The following is a 22,169-nucleotide window of genomic DNA, read 5'->3' as shown; positions in this document are numbered from 1 at the left end:
TAGACCTGTTTTGTGTCAATAGAAATATGAATAACGAAACACCCTTTCTACAAAATAGCCTATCATTATATATATATCAATTATAGTTCATGTGTTTTTATGAACCAAATTAGAACATGCAAATTCAACTAGCAATATGTTTATAAAGTCCGACTTGGTTGACAATCTATGACTTCTGTTCCTGTGGGGTATTCTTATATATGTCAATCAAAGTTTAAAGTTCAAATAACTTATATGAAACTATATGTAATCATAAATTCAAAAATAACATAAATGTAGTTTTAGATCTCATACCGATCACTTTTAAAAAGAAGTCTTGATTAGCAAATAAAACAAGTTTACGGCTTATGAGTTATTAATTCATGAAAGTATTTTTAAATCTGTTTACAAACTCTGTTACAAAGGTATCCATAATCAGTTGCTTAGGGTTCATCGCAGGGTTCTTTGATTTTGTTTTTCTTCAGAAATATGACATGGGGTTGAAGTCATAAAACTTTACTCAGTGCTCGGAGCACAAAAATCATGATCGAAACATGAAATCCAGCAATTTGATAGATTGATTTGGAAGTATGAGTACAAAACCTTGACTCGAAAATTTTATGACTTCAAGGCCATACCCACAATGCCAAATGTAAGTCTAGTTCTAAGTTTCTAAGTCTCACATATGAAAAAATCTTCTCGGATGAAACGGACTATACTGGTTATCTTTTAACTCATTTTGCGATTTTAGATACACCTGTGACTGAGTAATAACATAAAGAAGTCCCAGGATAAACATATTATACAAATTGTTCCAGAAGTCCACTACTATCCGTTTAGACTTAGACGGTATTTTCGTATACTGAATATGTATTGTTTGTTTAGTATGACGAAGAATATTTCAAATTGAACTTAAGTGACGGCAAATGAAAGGAGAAATATTTCAAGATTTATCAAAGGCTAACGAGTATCCTAGTACTACAACTGTACTGAGTACTCGGCTTTCCGAGCGACTACTCGAGTACTCGTAGTCATATCCCTAAAAACTGAATACAAAGGCATTTATGTTTTGTTTCACATCGTACTTTGAGACAACAAATATAAGTATTTTAAATTTACTATCGACAAGTTGGACACATTGGTCTATTGTAATATCTTCCCATGACGTGAGACATGTTTCTTTCAGTTGACGGAACACGTACTTGACCATATTTTTCTTATGCAAATACATGTCCTGAATTATCTTTCCGGGTGTTTTCATTAATATAAAAGATTGACACTAACCTTATCTATAGCAATGTTTATTTCAGTTTGAAATATAGACGTATTTTTGAATTATAAAGGTGTACAAACCAATCAAAATCAATGGACGAAACAGGATCAGCAAATATACCTATAATGAAACGTTTGATAACCTTGGAAGGCAGACACACATCCAAGTTTATGCAAATACAAAACGGAGAAATTGCTTTTACGGAACTTATTTCGTCACGTTCGTTTATGAAAGTTGAAGATTTCCACAAAAGTAAGTCATGTTCATATAACTTTACAGTATTAAAAAGGCATTGAAAGTAAAACGTCATTTTCCAAAGTCAATTATTTATCAATAACAAGGTTTCCTGTTTGTTATCTGGTAATTTGGTGATTTGGAGAAATGAATAATAATTGATCAGAGTTGATTTTTCTACAACTGTAGGTAATCAATATAAAAAAACCGACATTAAACATTATAATTCATATGCATTATATTATAATGTCTTTTACTTTAAATGGTTAATTCAAATTCTATTTACGAAGAATAAAGAAATAAGATGAAAGTAGATTGCAAATGAAACAACTGTCCTTTATAGACCTAAACAGATGTAAGCAATTATATGTCACCGCACGGAATTTAACAAGGAGCAACACGCTTACGATACAGAAAGTTATCTCAGATTCGGAGATGTTTATATGTTAACCAATAGAGAAAAAAACAACAAACGTTTTGTGTGCAACACAAAAAATGAAAATCAAATGGGACGGAGAGCGAAAGACATCATATTATCTAATACTTAGAAATTATGAAAATTTTCGTAATTTTTTTGATATTTCGTTTTCTTGTTGTTGGACAGATAGGATACAAACAAATGATGTAGTTGCTGATTGAGGCAAATATCTGAAGCTAACCAGATTTCGTTTTTTTTTATCACAAATTTCACAAAGCCGTAAATGCAGTTATTCAAATTTATTTCCATCTGCATAACGTTGTGTACGCATGTTACATGTTGGTTATTCTTTGTTCAAATTTTTTGAATTAGCATTAATTGTTCTAAATAATAAGGATGTTCTTATCCAAAGCATAAAAACAACGCCATATTTGGCACAACCTTTTTCAACTTTTGATCTTCAGTGCTGAACAACTTTGCATTTATTTACATGGGGCATCCGTAAAGAATAATATACTAAAAATGTCAATTAATAAACAAAAATTACAATGCATGGGATTTTTATGATATATCAATCTAGTATGTGTGTCTTATTAATAACCTTCAAGGTGATCTCCGATGAATGTTGTTAATTCTATGTCCTGGTTTTAACATAAAAGAAAATACAAATAAACCGACAAATAAGTGCAATCGTTAAACGAATGGTTTTCTAGCACTTTTCATGTCAAAATCGTTGTTTTATCTGTATTTGAATGATTCTTTGTGACACAATTCCCCAAAAATGGGTTTTTCACTTTGATTCTTTTGTTTTATTTTTCAAATTGTACACTATTTCCATTTAATAACAAACATGATTAGCCCTTGCATTGTTTTATGTGTTTTAAATAAAGTTCGCATGAATAGGGGTTCAAAGGATTTAATAAATTATTAATGAAATATGGAATTTTGATATATTCCGCAATATTCCGCTTCTTATAATATCAGAATTAAAAATGCCTACATTGTAGCTAATGCTCTGTTATAAAACCTTGAACCGAAGTATTTATCAATCGACAGATAATTAAGACTCTTCGGATTGGTAAACAACAAAACGCGGATAATGATTCGTTATAACGGACGCAAAAAACCTACTATGTATTGAATTAACAATATTTGATCACGCATAGTTGCAACCTTCAAATCGTTGAGAATTGAAATATAGGAATAGTTCTAATATAAATTTATTTAAAGAGTTGTCAAACCCAAAATCTCATGTGTTTGCATTACTTTATTTAACGTGTTTCCAAGTTAAAAAAAAAAGTCCCTAAATACATGGACTCCTTAACATTTCGTTTATAGTTATATGGAACTTATCTATTCTACCATCGAGGTGATTTTAAGGGGCATATAACTTGATGTAAACAATTGTTATAGAATTACTGAGGAAAAGGACATCTAATGACAATTTTTAGAGGTCAGTTAGGTTTCATTTCATACCTTTGAAAACACATAAATCTTCATTTTACCTGAACTTAATTTACTTCTCATTGGGAGAATCCTCTGAGCAAGAATCGGTCATCGAAATGGTGACATTTCACAATTTCTCATTTTTAAATGTTTGAAACAAAATAAACGGTTTTGTTAATGTTTTGCAGCGAAAGGACGGAGGCAGTGACTTTCAATTAAAGTGTTCCGCTGAAGTAGCGTTTTTTATAGTTGAGGAAATGGATGGAAAGACATTGCTTTGTTTCAATGGACATAGCGTTAAATTTGTCGAATACCCACAAAGCCGGAATGATATAAATTATATTGATTGTATTCCAGAGAAATTCAGATTCCAAGTGAACAGAGTAGTTTGAAATAGACAGTGAAATAATCATTGATCATTAAACGATAATTATCTTTACTTTACCATGAGCTGTTAACAAATGCAAGACATATTAGTTAACTTGCAATTCAGCATTTTTAGAGATTGCTACTGTTCATAATTGGTGAAATCGTTGATTTCTCCACACCCATGGCGTGGTACGCATTTAAATGATTAAAACTAAAGGACACGGGACTAATTACAAATGAAAGAAACAAACACATTATACAATGTGTAATATACCAATAGAAATTAATTACAGTTATTGTAGTATAAGTTATTATTAGATATTAAAATTGTCATTCTTTTAAGATTCCTTTAGCCACGAAAAAGGCAACAAGCGCGAGATAAGTCTGTTTAAACTGAAAACTACATTTAGAATACAGTAACAACCTTTTATACTAAGATTGTGATATGAAATGTCAGACAGATGTGTTCAAAGCCAAACGCTCGAACTACATGGTGTATAGGGTAGATAACGGTTGAATGGGTGTATGTATTATTAGGGGGAGGTATATTGTTCTTATTAACTTATCTTAATATAAAATTATACGGAGATGTGATATGATTACCATTTAGTCCAATCTACACTATATACCACAAAATGACATAGTAGTTACTATAGTTGGTGTGTTACCCTCGGTTATAGCTTGTTATCGGAGCCGTTTTTTTCTCAATCGATTAATGTCTTTTGACCTACGGTATACTACTGTTGCCTTAATTATATGGCACTTAAAGGCTTTGAAAATGAACAAAAATGCATATATAAAATACCCGAAAATGACAAATGATAAATAATTCTGATTAAAGAACAAAACAATAATGGCAGGCACATACTGACCGTGGCGGTATTGCACATGTTTGAGGGCTGCTGTCAGCGATTGAATAACCATAAAGAGTGGTGTAACAATCCAACATAAGTACAAATTATAGAAATCAGTCATAAAGAATTTACTCATCGGATCAATACAAAGCACAAAATTGGCGAACAAAAACCAAAAAGCCATAAATTACAGATCTTAAAGTACTCGATGTTAATGAACGCAAGTTGAAAGCCAATTACAAATAACAAGAAAATGACGTATCTAAGACTAAAATATCAATCAGTACAAATTAAACATTTAATGTATTTAGTGTTACATGAGGTCGACATAAAGGCTTAAGTGTGTGACCTTTCGATCTGATGCCCAATCAAAACGGGAACTGATAACTTTAACACTAGATACATTTAAGTCTGCCTCAAATCTTTAATTTAATCTAGAAATTAACAATTGGGGTCAGATGAAATCAAAAGAAAGGATTTCAGCTTTCAAATTGTGAACTTTTCATTTCTATGTAGCAAACTTCCAGCAGCGCCTCAATACGAGGTAAATATCTGCCAATTTATATCCCATGGTTTGTATTTCCTATCATGATTCCTTGATAGATGATTGCTGCTCACAAGGGAGCTATTAAACAAAGATTTCAAATTGCTAAAATTGAAATAGTTCCTTTGTAAATTTTACGAATACCACCGACAGTTGGTTGACCGTAATAAAATGTTCATTTCATAGATGATAGCGAATATGTTCCTAATTTCGTATCTACAATTCCGTCCCCTTATGTCTAGGAACAAATTCAATTTCATCTGTGAAACGATTAATAACAGAAATAGACCTAGATTTAAAATTGTCCAGAAGTTCTTTAAAATTTCTAAGAATCCAGAAAATACAATTACGCGTTTAAAATAAATTTGTCGTTTGCCGTTCAAAGTATTTTATAATTAATAAAAGAACTATCACATAATGACAGATACTAGAATAATAACATGAATAATATAACGACGGGATATTATAAAGTACAGAGTCACGTTATAAAAACCAAAGAAACACAAGAGGTCAGCCTCACAATAATAAAGAAACAAGTCGATAAGAAGAGGGGCACAATTGGTTCCCGTTGGAATGCCGACAGTCTGTTGGAAACACATCCTCCAAACGTTACAAATGTGATGTCAATCAAGAAATCAAGCATCTTGATAATGTCAGTTTAAGAGATTTTTCGGATAAATCAGGGTAATCCTTTACAAAGTAGAATTTATCCCTCCCTAATACAAGATACTTGAATATAAGTTGGTCATCCTTTTTGTGTGAAACAAAGCAGTACCAACTGTTACAATTTGTTTTTAGTTTTGAATGTGAAAAACTTGTGTAAAGTGTAGAAAAGTAAAATGTTTTAATACTATTGCAAGATGAAAGAGAGTTAGATTGTATGTACTCTAAAGATCTTTGGAATATTTCAGTATCCACATCTGATTCACGCCACCTCTAGAATTTGCAGATTCACAATACCTATGCAGCCCGACTTTGATCCAAATAGCCTATCATAATATCAATTATTGTTTATGTGTTTAAGAACCAAATTAGAGCATACCAATACAACTATCAATATGTTTATAAAGTCTGACTTGGTAGACAATCTCTATCTTCTGTTCCTGTGGAGTACTTTAATATATAACTACTGTTTAACAAACACAAGTAAGTTTACTGCATGCAATTGTTAATTCGTGTTCAAATATAACAAAGAAGATGTAGTATGATTGCCAATGAGTCAACTGTCCACAAGAAACCAAAATGAAACATTCATTAACAACATTAACAATAAGTCACCGCACAGCCTTCAACAATGAACAAAGTCCATACCGCGTAGTCAGCCATAAAAGACCCCGATATTACGATGTAAAACAATTCAAACGAGAAAACTAACGGTCTTATTTATATAACAGAATGAACGAAAAACAAATATGTCACACATAAACAAACGACAACCATTGAAGTATAGGCTTCTGACTTATGACAGGCACATTTATAAATAATGTGTCGGGGTTAGCATGTAATCGGGATCCCAACCCTCCCCTAACCTGGGACAGAGGTATAACAGAACAACATAAGAACGAACTATAAAAATCAGCTGAAATAGGCTAAACTCATCAGATGGACAAAAAAACAAGTAGACGTGGCCGGGAACTTATACATCCCGCCAACAAAAAGACAGTTGGAACAGATCTGAGAGTACTCGCAGTTATCTGACAGCTAGTTCAAAGCCACTAACAACTAAAAATAAAATGTTGCATCTAAGAATAAACTCAATCCGTACTCATCCAACTTCCAATGGTTTTAGTGTAAAGATGTCAAAAACAGTCAGAAAAAACATGACCTTGTGGGAAATACCGTTACAAATGTCTTTATAACAAGGGTTCACTGCAGTGTTCTTTGTTCTTGTTCTTGTTCAGAAATATGATCTGACCCACAATTTCGAATGAAACTTTATTTCTATGTTTTTAAATCCTGCACATGACAAAATATCTCGGAAGGAACGGACTATATTGATACTTCTAAACCACGTTTTGCGATTACAGATACAACTGTGACTAAGTTTTAACACATAGAGGTCTCAAGGTGAAGTTGTTGGCATGACACGGGTTATGTTCTTCTCATATATGTTATGATGGTATGATACTAAACCTCTTACGGGAAGGATTGTGCCTGATGTTCATATGATCAAATCATAATCTTTCAGTCAGTTTAATTGAAGTCTGGAGCTGGAATGTCAGTTAACTGCTAGTAGTCTGTTGTTATTTATGTATTATTGTCATTTTGTTCATTTTCTTTTTTACATCTTCTGACATCAGACTCGGACTTCTCTTGAACTGAATTCTAATGTGCGAATTGTTATGCGTTTACTTTTCTACATTGATTAGAGGTATAGGGGAGGGTTGAGGTCTCACAAACATGTTAAACCCCGCCGCATTTTTGCGCCTGTCCCAAGTCAGGAGCCTCTGGCCTTTGTTAGTCTTGCATTATTTAAATTTTAGTTTCTTGTATACAATTTGGAAATTAGTATGGCGTTCATTATCACTGAACTAGTATATATTTGTTTAGGGGCCAGTTGAAGAACGCCTCAGGGTGCGGGAATTTCTCGCTACATTGAAGATCTGTTGGTGACCTTCTGCTGTTGTTTTTTTTATTTGGTCGGGTTATTGTCTCCTTGACACATTCCCCATAAAGGCATTTCCATTCTTAATTTTAAAAGTACTAAAAGCAATATTACTAACTGTCTTGTATTTTCGTTTACTTAACATATTTCTTTATTAGTATTACGAAGGATATTTCAAATTGAACTAATGTGACGGCAAATGAAAAAGGAGGAATACCTCAAGTATCAAAGGCAAACGAGTATCCTAGTACTAAAACTGTACTCGACTTTCCCAGCGACTACTCAAGTACTCTTTGCCATCTAAAAATAAATACAAACGTTGTGTTATATTTTGCCTTTTAAGAAAACAAATATAAGTATAATAAAGGAGTAGGTCCGGAAAGGGCTTCAATTTTCAAATAAATCTAACGAAAGATTTTAGACATTTTTTAAACACTTAATTGTCTATTTCAATGGATTCAATTAGTTGATGTGCAAGATTTTAACTGATTAAGGCATTTAAAACGCTCCGATTCAAGTTTAAATATGAAAATTCTAACAAATATGCCACAAATCGTCACTTTTCAGCTGGTTTTTGTCAAAAATGAAAGTGGCCGCATCCGTGTTCATTCTCAAGCTTTATATATATGATGTATCATCATCAAATACAACTTACATTTCAATATTATGGATGACCACGAATGCGGCCACTTTCATATAAGACGAAAACCGTTTAAAATTTTACTTGAATACAAAAATTGTGAAGATTTCAGTAGTTTAGCATGACTTAATTATGCTATAACTCGATATGAATGCATTGTCTTGTCAAAAACAGTCCATATGTATGTAACAGAAGCATTCTAATTTCCAATGAATATCTTAACGATTACATATTATCAATATTCTAAAACTGCTATATTTTGGGGCCAAAAAGGGGTCTTATAACTGAAGCTACTCCTTTACTATCGACAAACTTTTGCCTACTAGTGTATCTTCTCATTTCGTGAGAAACGTTCCATTCGGCTGCCGGAACAAGTACTTGACAATATTTTATTTGTGAAAAAATCATTTCCTTAATGATCTTTCCGGGTGTTATCCTTACAATATAAAGGATTCACACTAATCTAATTCATAGCAAAGTTTATTTCACTTGGAAAAATATAGACGTACTGATTAAAACAAACAGTTAGGCATACCAACCGAAATCAATGGATGAAAATTATGGAGTAACCAGATGTAGTACAGAAGAAGCAAAAGGTAAACACGGATACCAAATTAAAAAAATATCTTAACAATTGAATTCGCATCATGAAATAATTGAAATATAATTGATTACCTTAATTAAAACGGCCAATGTACAACATTGTAAAAATTTTATCAAGAATTTGATAAGCAACTTCCAAAATCCGATTCATTTTCAACATCCTTCTCTTTCTATATTGTCTTGTACAGTTACAAAAAAAACATTGAGCATAACATATTTAGCTAAAACATGCATTGTAAACCTTTAAGTTAGAAGAATGCTTGACAAAAGCTCTGTCCATTTTGTTTTATAGATAATAAAAAACCTTTTGTCTCAATCTGTTGGATTTTTTTTAAGCTTAAGTTAAGCTGGTGAAAATCTCCTTCTCGTTAACCAATTATGTTTGAATTGCTACACATAATTTTAATAAGGGATGGATTTCGCTGCCTTGCCCACCGTGTGGCCAGGTAACTTTCTGGGCCAGATCTCATGTTTGTTTTGTGTACTTTTCCCTGCTCTAATTTACCTTTGAATTTTTTTAATAGGTTTTGTCCCAATACCATTTAACGACAAAACGTTGGTAGATTACATTGATACATCATTGGCAAGGGATGGAATGGTTTGCAATTAACAAGAAGAACTTTTTTTAATGTTTTGTTTTTAGCGGTTAGGTACTTTTTCAATCATGAAGTGTTCGTTATAAATGACTGTCATCAGCAATTTAGTAATGTGTAAATGCATGTTGTATGATGGAGCACACATGTAATGGTTTGTCGAACAAATAATGTAACAGACATTAGAAGGAAAAAAATGACTAAAAAGTAAAGAGTTCCGTATTTGCTTCTAAATACCGTGTGGAGCTATTGGGTTGATAGGAAAAGATACGGAAAAATTTCGGTATATATATTCAAGATCTATATCTTTATGTATAAATCTAAATGTGCTGCACACTTCTCCTTGATTTGTTTCTTTTGTTCACATTACCTAGACGCTTTTGTTCAAATGACCGCTGTTAAGAAGTGCTCTTTTTTATTATTTGATTGTCCTCCAACTGAAATAATTAAGACAACTATGGAAATTATCCAATTTGATATATATTCATATGTCGTTCCTTTTAATTGACTTAATATGGTTTAGAACTTTTTGCATTTTTAAATCCTTTCGGTCAGATTTGATAAACATAAAGTGATGGTCATTAATCAATGATAAATCTAATTAGATCTACATTAATACTTTTTAGTGTTACATAACATTTATTGAGCAAGTCAATCATAAAATGAAATTGAGAATGGAAATTGGGAATGTGTCAAAGAGACAACAACCAACCATAAAAAGAATGTTTATAGATCTACATTGTCCGCTCAATACTACCAAATACTCATTTTCTTTAATTTAGAGATATTTTATTACCGAATTGTTAGAAACAATAGCGTATACATTTTAGATTTCAAGCATTTAAATGACGACAAAACAAGACAGTTTCTTAGCAGTGAAATTAAAGGTATTGAAAAGAAGACGGGTTTAGATCATGGTGAAGTCAGCGAGTTTGAAAATGAAAATTGTAATTGTAATGTAAGTTTTATAATATAAAAACACGAATTTGACTTTTGGTTTGTTATTATTTGTGATTATATTTTCCTGATCAATGAACATTTATTTAATTTTTTAGTTATTATAGTTTTTACATTGATAAACTTGGTTTTAGAAAATCATTAGACAACATTTTCTTTTTTGCAACCGTATTTAACTAGTTCTTTTGACCTGATTTTAGATCTGATGAAAAAATTACTTCGGTATACTATTCAACTAAAAAAGAAAAGGAAATACGAAACTGATGTATGTTTAAAAGAGAACTTGCATGATATTAAAAAAAATCAGCTGTTCATAGAATTAATGATCGAAGTAAACCAAAAGCAACGGTGGTTGTATACCGCTGTTCAATATACATTACTAGGATAACAATACCAGGTTACAAACAAAATACGAGGAAAAACATCAACTACTTGTATAAGAAAAAAATAACGGAACATCAGAAACACTGAACTGCAAGAAAAACACACTGTTTTTGAGTTGTAGAGAAAATCAACTTGATTCATCACCATTTAAAGTTCTTTTTAAAATCATTAAAATACGCTTTATTTCACAAATGACAGTTTATTTTAATTTAACAAAAAATGCACATGACTGTCACTATTTATTTTCCCGTATTTACAGAATGTAAGTAAAACAGATCTTCAAAGAACAAAGCTCTGTTTAACAGAAAACGAAATTAGTAGAAACAATAGCATGGTAAACATAGAAACTCGTTACATTTCTAAAGAAGGATACTTTCAACATACCGATGAGTCTGAACACCAAAAAGAACGATTTTCCTACATATGCAATGGTAGATTAAAATTTGGGTATGTATATAATTAAAAAGAGGGACGAAAGATACCAGACAGTCAAACTCTTAAATCGAAAATAAACTGACAACACCATGGCTAAAAAGGAAAACAGACAAACAATAGTACACATGACATAACAAAGAAAACTAAAGAATAAGCAACACGAACCCCACAAAAAACTAGGGGTTATTTCAGGTGCTCCGGAAGGGTAAGCGGATCCTGCTCCACACGTGGCACCCGTCGTGTTGCTTATGTGATAACAAATCCGGTAAATAGTCTAATTCGGTAGGTCACATAACTTTGGTAGCAATACACAGTTAGAACTTTAGTTTCGCATTATGGCCCCTGTGAAGTTTTTAAATATGAAAGTTTTTGTACAATAAAATTGATTTTTAGATAATTGAAGAATAATAGAGCCTTCTTAGTGGGTTTATATGAACATTTAGATTGATTTCACATGTTTTACAGGCCATTTGTATGATTGACAGTCCGTATTTTCCTATCCGCACCGTTCATAGGTCCTTAAATTATTGACGTGTTTATCAACAAAGATTTTGCGCTCAATCTTTTCAATTTAATTTTATGGAAAAAGGAGCAGGAAAGCATATGATTTTTTTTGGACCACTTGATAGATATACACCTATGGATTCAGGAAAGGTATCACTGTAATTCATTGAAATTTTCCTTTAGACCAAATTTTGGAGACTTTTGTGACATGTTCATCCCCCTTTTTTGCTATATTTTGTATCTAAGAAATGCAGATTGTTGCCATGGTTACACCCAAAATGGATTATATTTCACCCTAATGAGCATTAGAAATCAAATCTATGGAAGATTTTCTTTCTACAAGTATATACATGCATAACACACATATAAAGCCTTCTTTGTTAGACAGGAGGGGAAAGAGGGTGATTAAAAATTATGAGTGTCAATTTTAATTTTTTTTCCTAACTGTGTATTGCTACCTTTAGTGATCAAGTTTGCATCCGAAAATAAAAATATACTATCAACGAATTATTATGCTTTATCATTTGATTCGCATCACAATGCAAAGTCGTAAACTTTAAGTTATAAACGATATAAAATCAGAATCCATGTCGGTTTCAGTATTGCACGTCCTCCCAATGCATAAATCGCGATGGGATCGTGTCAGAAACATACTGTTGAAAATCAGCGATATTCAAAATAGATACTTTATTACGTATTCAATTTACATAATCTGCATAACGTAGTATTTCCTTTTCAAATGAATATCTACTTATGGTGTTGTAAACGTGTCACTTGTCATTAATTTACATTATGTACGAAAACAGTCAAATCGCAAAAATACTGAACCGCGAGGAAAACTAAAAACGGAAAGTTTCTGATTTGGTACAGGCATTTTCTAATGTAGAAAATGGTGGATTGAACCTGGGTTTTTAGCTAGCAAAACATCTTACTTTTATGACAGTCGCATCAAATCCATTATATTGACAATCGCAATGAGTTATTAAAAGCTAATTCTCTAATGCGTTTACTCAGCACAAACCGATATGGAATTACAAGTACTAAGAGTTTTGTTTGGGTTTTTTTTTATGAGTTGTGGATATATATTACCTACCACGTCCTTTGTGTGTTTTTGTTTTATGTGTTTCCTTGCATTGATCTGATATGTTCAGCCTTTTTCAACTGAATTTTATATTTTGTTTTTTCTCCATAAGTGTCAACAGTCGTGTTGCTCGCGTAAGTTCTAACCCCACGAAAAGTATAATTTAGTAGGTCACATTCATAGTAAAGAGCACGTTGTTGGGAAATGTTCAAACGTATATTTCAAAATGTATTTCATTGGAAAAATTGATTTAATAGCTTCCTTGTAAGCAGCAACACTCTATCGAGGAAAACAGGAGAGGAAATGCAAGCTCTAAAGTATTCTTGGAAGATCACAATTGGGAAGATAAAAAAATCTCGTTTGTCGTAATGATTTGTCCTCAACCAATCCCCATTGTCAATTTTTAAATGTATGTCAATTCACGGTACAGAATAAACAATATCTATTGCAGCTTTTATTTCCGGTTCAGGGGAATAAACAAGTGTTGCCAACATGAAACAATAGACGTTTTGTTCACACCCAATGCAAAAATTACATAAAAAAACAACGGAAAAATGTACTTTATTCTTATATATTTTGAGTTCATATTGATAGTATTTAGTGAACTACAACCTTTTTCATTCAAGAATAGAGGATATTAAAATAAAGTTTATAATTACCTACATTGTGCTGCATGATATTAAAGTATTCCTCATATATGAAAACATTCACTGGAAATCTTAACCTAGGTTTTCCCTTTTCAAAGTTGAATTAATTTCTTGTATGATTTTCATTTAGAAAAAGAAATCAGCTTGTAAGCCTGTTTGACGAGGATGTCACACTGATGCCCCATGGTGACGTGTTAGCCCGTTTACGGAATAATATGGATACAAAGGTAACAATATGCCATCAATACACATTTGGAACTGAAGTTATTGATAACTTCATGGTGTGGGAATGGTCATCGGACATCGCATTTGTTTAAAAGTTATATTAATGTATTTATTGTTGTTGCATATGGAAATGTACAGTCAACGCGTAGAAGTTCGACAATCCGATCCAGCTAAATTGCTTGAACATTTTCAATCTATTTACTGCCGTGAACATATCAGACTTTATTTTTGTAATTTTAAATGTTTGCTCCATTTAATTACGAATATATATATCAAACACAGAATACAGTTTCTTCAACATGACAAGTATATTTAACATAAAGATTAACATGATATAATTTGTGTATTTCATAAAACGTATTCACCAATAACAAAAACGTTGACAAATGATAGTCTATAAATGAATGTCAACATCATGCTCAGTTTTGTTTATTCATACCAGTGTTTCTTCTAAAAGAGGACAAAAGATACAAGAGGGACATTCAAACTCATAGATTAAAAATAAACTGACAACGCCATGGCTAAAAAAGAAAAAGAGACACAGACAAATAATAATACACTAGCCACAACATAGACACATAAAGACTAAGCAACACGAACTCCACGAAAAACTTGGGGTGGTCTCAGGTGCCCCGGAAGGGTAAACAGATCCTGCTCGACATGTGGCACCCGTCGTGTTGCTGATGTTATTACAAACCCGGTAAATAGTCTAATTCGATAGGTCACATTTGTGAAAGTGGGTTTGCAGTTACGATATAAGGAACATATCCGATATCATCTGTGAAACGCTTATTCCGTAACGGTCAACCAACTCGTGATGGCGTCTGTAAAATGTACGAAGGAATGATTTCAACTACACCATTTGGAACTCTTGGTTCTAAAGAAAGGAGATGCTTTTTATTTCTTTTCATTTATTTTAATTATCAATCAACATCAATAGAGCCTTTAGAGGCCCTATAAGTATAAAACAGTATGTCTTTAAAAACGAAAGTAAAGGCATCATCTTAATGACATTGATTTGAACTTAGTTTTTATGATATCAATCGTTTTCGATAATTTATTTCTTGTCAGTGAGGTCTATTTATCTTGCAGAATCAATGCAATACAGGATCAGTGGAGGAAAACATTTGTGCAACTGACTACAATACTTTAAGTAAGCTTTTCTTGTTAAAGATATGTATATAATAACTGATAACACAATCGACTGTACATTTTGATATTTTACTTTTGCCTGTCTGTAACAGGCATTGTCTAAGACAGATATTTTTTTTGTATAATTTGTCATTTGCCTTTAAATAACTTTCGAACCTTTTCTTCAGCTTTGTATGTGTATATTTGTTCGATCTGTGTTATGCTTTTATCAATCTTTTTAGTAAATCTCTTCTCAACTATCTTTTTTTATTATTATTATTGTTTAGAACAATTTAACCACTGCCCAATGCAAAGGGGAACGTTTGGCACAAGCAAGAATCCTGCCAATTTTTTTGTATGTCCTTCTTTTTCGCTTAAATTGTTTCACACTTGTCTGTGATATCTCCTAATTCTAAAATCAATGTTATGGAATAAGCCCAAGATAGTTATCCTATTAATGGATATTGCGATACTTGTGTTCGACAACAAACCAATGAACTAAATTGGAGTTTAGTTTGGCGTTCATCATAACTGAACTAGTATATATATATTTGTTTAGGAGTCAGCTGAAGGACGTCTCCGGATGGGAGAATTTTGCGCTGCATTGAAGACCTGTTGGTTACCTTCTGCTGTTGTCTGTTCTATGGTCGGGTTGTTGTCTCTTTGACACATTCCAAATTTCCATTCTTAATTTTAAGTAAACTATCTTAACGATGTTCAATTTTGATACATTTATTCATTCTTACAGGTTCAGCTATTTGTGGAACAGTTCATCATGAGTCTTCAGGATCAGCAAACAAATTTATAATGAAACGTTTGATTACCTTGAAAAGCAGACACAACTCCAAGTTTATGCAAATACAAAACGGACAAATTGCTTTTACAGAACTCATTTCGTCACATTTGTTTATGAAAGATGAAGATTTCCACGAAAGTAAGTTATGCTCATATGATTTTGCAGTTATAAAAAATAAAAACATTTAAAGTGAAACGTCCTTTTCCAAAGTCACTACTAAAATTATCAATAACGCGGTTTCCTGTTTGTTTTCTGATTATTTAGTGGTTTGGGGAAAGGCATCCATGTTCAGTGTTGATTTTTCTAGCAATGTAGGTAATCAATATAAGAAACCGACATTAAACATTAGAATTCTTATGTATGATATTATTTTGTCTTTTATTTAAAATCCTAATTCAAATTGCATAAAGAAATAAGATGAAAGTAGATTGCAAATGAAACATCTGTTCTTTATAGACCAAAGCAATGTGTACAACACAATACTGTGGATTCATTGATTTTCGTGGGTATCAATTTTCGTGGTTTGAGGAAACTCGCATATTCGTGGATATTTAATTTCGTGGAGGGCGACAAATGAAAATCACAACATAACAGAATCATATTATCCAATACTTAGAAATTAAAAAGGTTTTCTCCAATTTTGTATTCATAACCAAAAATATTGTTGGACGCATAAGATATAAACAAATGATGTAGTTGCAGATTTCGTTTTTTTTTTATTTCATTACAGAACAAAGTCGTAAATGCATTAGTTCAAACCTATTTTACCACTGAATAAATATGTTGTACGCATGTTAGGTAAATCTTTGTTCAAAAATATATGAAAGAGTACTATATAGTTTTGTTATTCAAAATATGTAATATGCAAAGAATGTAACTTCAAATGTGCTTATTGTTATGCGTTTACTTATCTACATTAGCTAAAGATATAGAGGGAGGATTGAGATCTCATGAACATGTTTAACCCCGTGGCATTTTGGCGCCTGTCTCAAGTCAGGAGCCTCTGGCCTTTCTTAGTCTTGTATTGTTTTAATTTCAGTTTCTTGTGTACAATTTGGAAATTAATATGACGTTCATGATCACTAAACTAGTATATATTTGTTTAGATGCCAGCTGAATGACGCCTCCGGGTGCAGGAATTTCTCGCTACATTGAAGACCTGTTGGTGACTTTTTGCTGTTATTTTTTCTATGGTCGGGTTGTTGTCTCTTTAACACATTCCCCATTTCCATTTTCAATTTTATACTGTAGCAACCAACCCCCATTTCTCACCACCCACTCTAACTCCCCCCCCCCTTTTTCATCCCCATCCCCACTCCCACCCACCCCCCAAAAAAACTTTTCATTCTCAAAGTTGTTTTTTTTCGTTGCAGGCCATTTTATAGAAGAAAGTTTCCTTAATCAAGATAAAACTTCCTGGTTAAGACGTTATAGCAGCGAGGATAAGGAAAATAAGCAATATCTTAAAATAACTCAGGATGGGAACATTACATTGGTAGGGTTTATAGAGATGGTATGAGACAGATGTTTTCTCAATTATTTTACATTGGAAAATAATAATCTTAACTCACGTTAAATACAACAGCTTCCAAATTCTTGATCACCGACTCAAGTCTCATATTTTATTATTAAAAGAAATTTAAAAGAACCAAAGGGACATTCACACGTATAAGCCGAAAGTAATTGACATTTTCATAGCAAATGAAATGAAAAAGACCAAAAACTAAATATCAGAACTAAGTATTGAAAACACATCATAGAATTCTAAAAACATAGCAATTCGAACCCCATCAAAAACAAGAGGTGATCTCATGTATTCTTGAAGTGTAATCAGATCCTGCTTTACATGTTGCATCGATCCAGAATAATATACTGAAAATGTCATTTATTAAACAACAATTACAATGCATGGGCTTTTTATGATATATCAATCTAGTATGTTTGTCTTATAAATAACCTTCGAGATGATATCCGATGTATTTTGTTAGTTATATGACCTGATGTTAACATAAATGTAAATACAAATAAACCGACAAACAAGTGTAATCGTAAAACGAATAATTTTCTAGCCATTTTTCTGTCAAAAAAATCATTGTTTTACCTGTATTCGAATGATTTTTTGTAATCCAAATCAGCCAGCAAAAGGGTTCTTTACTTTGACTGTCTTGATTTACTTTTCAAAGTTTACACTCTTTTCATTTTAATAACACACATGATTAGCCCATGCATAGCTAAGTTTTCAATTTAGGTTCGCATGAATACGGATTCAAAAGAGTTGACAAGGTGTCGCTTATTTTAAAATATTCCGCTTTTTATGAATATCTGAAACAAAAAATGTCTACATTGTAGCTAATGTTCCGTTAAAAAACCTTGTACCGAAGCACTTATTATTCGACAGATAAATAAGACTCTCCAGACTAGTTATCAACAAAACGCTATTCCAGATTTCGTGGTAGTAACAGACGCAAAAGTACTATAATGTATTTGATGAACAATCTTTTATTACGCATTGTTGCAATCTTGAAATTATTTGAGAATTCAAAGATATAAATAAACTTAATATAAATTTATTAAAGGGGCATAAGTTGTCAAACTCCAAATCTTTCATAACATACTTAAACGTGTATCCAAGTTACAAAAAAGTCCTACAATACATTGACTCGTAAACATTTCGTTTTTAGTAATATGGACCCTGTCTAATTTACCGTCGAGATGATTTTCGGGGAATATAACCTGATGTTAACAATTTTCATAGAATTACAGAAGAAAGGACGACTAAGACGATATTTGCGATTTCATGTCCTATATTTGTATCTTTAAAAATACATAAATCATCGTTTTACATGAATTTCAATTACTTTTCGTTGGGAGAATCATCTAAGCAAGAATCGGTTATCGAAACGGTGACATTTAACAATTTCTCTTTTATAAATGTTTGAAACAAAAAAAAACGGTTTTGTTATTGTTTTGTAGCGAAAGGATGGATTCAGTGTCTTTCAATTAAAGTGTTCCGCTAAAGAAGCGTATTTTATAGTTGAGGAAATGGATGGAAAGAAATTGCTTTGTTTCAATGGACATACCATTCGATGTGTAGAACAACCAGAGAGCCGGAATGATTTGAATTATATTGATTGCATTCCAGAGAAATTTAGATTCCAAGTGAACAAAGTAGTTTGTAATAGACAGTGAAATAATTATTTATTTATAAACGATTATTATCTTTAATTTGGCATGAGCTTCTTACAAATGTAAGACACAGTCGTATACTTGCAATGCAGCATTTTTAGAGATTGTCACTGCCTATAATTGGTGAAATCGTTGGTGTCTCCATATCCATGGAGTGGTACAAACTTAACTGGTTTAAGGGCATACGATACAGTTTTGAACCTGTATTTACAAGTTGATGAAAATTTGCATATAGGCTATATTTTACCTGATTAAATCAAATATGTAATAAAAAATATACCTTCATGTGCTACTTTTTTAGTAAAATGAGGTCGAAATTTTGTATATTTGCTCAAAATTCAGATTTGTGGCCGTATTTTCATTTTTGAAAGAAAGACATAACTTTTTTGTTTTAAAAGATAAACACAAATTGTTTTTTGTTAAATAATCGGTAATTTCTGTATTTTATAAGTATCATTAAATTTTTATTCAGAAATAACTCATATTTATCAAATGTTCATGAATAGGGGGAAAAAACGTAATTTTTTGCTGCATGTTTATCAAAATTAAAAAAAATACGCTATTTACAGTTTTATAAAATTTTGGTCACATAATCTCCTTGCAAAATGAAACAAATTGCCGTTTTTAAAAAAAGAGGTCCATGCACTCGTTTTCAAATTGAATCAGTTTGAATGATAAAAATCAGTCGAAAAATGCATCTTTTCCCTATATGTCATAGTTTGACGTCGCGAAAATAACATTTTACGTTTGCAACGTCATTACCTCCCCTGTAACTGTATCGTATGCCCTTAAACTTGGGGACACCGGAATTAATACGAATAAACAACAAAAACATTATAATATGTGTAATGTAACAATAAAAATGAGTTACAGTTATTTTAGTATAAGATATTATTATATATTAAAATTGTCATTCTTTTAAGATTCATTTGGCCACGAAAAAAGCAAGAAAGGCGAGATAAGTCTGTTCAAACAACAAAATAATTTCAAAATACAGTAACTAGAACTTTATATACTAAATTAATAAATCAAAATGTCGGGAAGCTGTGTTCAAATCACCAATACTAGAAATACATGTTGTATGAGGTGGATAGAAGTTGAATGGGTGTAGGGTATTTGTAATTTGTATATTGTTCTTTTAAACTTATCTTAATATAAAATTATAAGGAGATGAGATATGAATACCATTAAGTCCACTGTACACTATATACCAAAAATAGTAGGTACTATAGTTGATGTGTTACCCTCGGTTTTAGCTTGTAACCCGGATTTGATTTTTTCTCAATTGATTTATTACTTTTTAATTACGGTATACTACTGTTGCCTTTATAAGGCACCGTACGGCTATCGACATTGAAAAAAAAATGTCTATAAAATACCAGAAAATGACAAATGATAAAAAATTCAAACGAGAAAAAATTACTAGACTGATTAATGAACAAAACAATAATGACAGGCACATACTGAACGTGGCGGGATAACACATGTTTGCCGTTTGTCAACTCTCAACTAAACCCGAACAGCAGTGTAACATTCCAACATATTAAGTACAAATTATAGAAATAAGTCATAAAGAATTTACTCATCGGATCAATACAAAGCACAAAATTAGCGAAACAAAACACGAAAGCCACAAATTAAAGATCTTACAGTACTCGAAGTTATTGAAAGCTAGTTGAAAGCCAATTACAGTTAATAAGAAAATGACGTATCTAAGACTACAATATCAATCAGTACAGATTAAACTTTAAATGAATTTAGTGTTACATGAGGTCGACAGAAAGCTTTAAGTGCTGATGGAAACGATGGAAACTGATAACTTAATAACTTTAACAACAAAGTCATTTAAGTCTGCCTCAAATCTTGATTTTCATCTAGAAATTGACAATTGGGGTCGGTTGAAAACAAAACTTTCCAACAAAAAAAGGATTTCAGCTTCCCAATTGTGATAATTTTCATTTCTATATAGCAAACTTCCATCAGCGTCTCAATACGACGTATATATCTCCCATGATATATCCTCTGGCTTGTATTTCCTATCATGATTCATTAAAAGATAACTGCTGCTCACATGGGAGCTATTGAACGAAGAGTTCCAATCGGTGAAAATTAAATGATTCCTTCGTGAATCTCACTGATGATAGAAAAAATGTTCCTATTGTCGTATCTACAATCTAGCCTTATGTCAAGGAAACTATTCGATATCATCTGTGAAACGGTTATTCCATTACGGTCAACCAACTCGTGATGGCGCCCGTAAAATTAACGATGGGATGATTTCAACTTCACCATTCGGAACTCTTGGTTTAATAGCTTCTATGTGAGCAGCAATCCCTTATCAAGGAAATCATGATAGGAAATACAAGCCCGTATCAATTGGGAGATATATACTCCGTATGCTAAGGCAGTCAGTGTCCTATACTCCCCCACCTTGTATGTAAATGTCTATATCCACCACTGGAGTCTGATGTAAACTCATTTTAGGACTTTCAATGCAATTTTGATACTTTACAACCAAGACGTCGTAAAATGTAATTAGATACCCTGCATTTATCATGCTTTTCAAAACCATAGGATCAAAAATCGCTCGTTAATTAGTGACAAATATCGTTCTGTATTGAAAATGATAGTTTGTATTTTTTGTAAATAGGACATACCCATTAGGGTTAACACCCACAAGGTGTATCTATTACTAACATATTATTGTACTCTTTTATCTTTTAAACAATCAGGTTTATGGAAATTAATTCAGAAAAATATACAGGATAGTAGATTCATATTGCCATACAAAAGCAGTGATTAGGTATCACTTTCATAACAGAAAAGAAGTCGCAATGAAGATTTTATTGCAAATCCCTTACTATACAATACCTGTGTTACTGCATCTAAAAATTTGGAGATAACGATAGTTATCAAAGGTACCAAGATTATAATTTAGTACGCTAGGTGCGCGTTTCGTCTACATAAGACTCATCAGTGACGCTCATATCAAAATCCGACACTGTTCCTGTTTTATCAAAGCTTAATTATTTCTTTAGAACTAGAGAAAAGATAAAACTATTCATTAATTCTTAGTAATGCCCGCGTCACACTGTCCCGATTTTTATATACGATGGACACCCGAATGCAAAAATTGTAAGTTCGTACGAAGTTGGTCCCGATCTCGTTAAAATACCAAAAAGTGACCGAAGAAAGTACGATGAATAACGAAGTCTATACGATGGTGCCGAAATTATATACGATAGCAAAAGATGGACATACGAAG

At 32.0% G+C, this 22,169-nt stretch overlaps 1 protein-coding gene across 2 annotated transcripts; it reads left to right on the top strand.

Annotated features, from left to right (window-relative positions):
* Positions 1 to 8,824: 8,824 nt before the first annotated feature.
* Positions 8,825 to 19,076, top strand: LOC134709424 (uncharacterized). Of its 2 annotated transcripts, none has more exons than XM_063569584.1 (8): positions 8,825 to 8,958; positions 10,389 to 10,516; positions 11,159 to 11,346; positions 13,697 to 13,793; positions 14,884 to 14,944; positions 15,671 to 15,856; positions 17,092 to 17,231; positions 18,692 to 19,076. In XM_063569584.1, the coding sequence occupies exons 1-8, from the start codon at positions 8,910 to 8,912 to the stop codon at positions 18,905 to 18,907; spliced, it is 1,065 nt and encodes a 354-aa protein (XP_063425654.1). In that variant the 5' UTR covers positions 8,825 to 8,909; the 3' UTR covers positions 18,908 to 19,076. The 2 variants fall into 2 exon arrangements, with proteins under 2 accessions (XP_063425654.1, XP_063425655.1); XM_063569585.1 differs by having other exon boundaries at positions 17,092 to 17,213; positions 18,692 to 19,074.
* Positions 19,077 to 22,169: the final 3,093 nt, after the last annotated feature.

The sequence above is a fragment of the Mytilus trossulus genome, chromosome 3 (assembly GCF_036588685.1).
Source record: "Mytilus trossulus isolate FHL-02 chromosome 3, PNRI_Mtr1.1.1.hap1, whole genome shotgun sequence".
Classification (NCBI taxonomy): Eukaryota; Metazoa; Mollusca; class Bivalvia; order Mytilida; family Mytilidae; genus Mytilus; species Mytilus trossulus.
The sequence above is the reverse complement of the archived record's forward strand: the minus strand, read 5'-3'. Positions and strand labels throughout refer to the sequence as shown.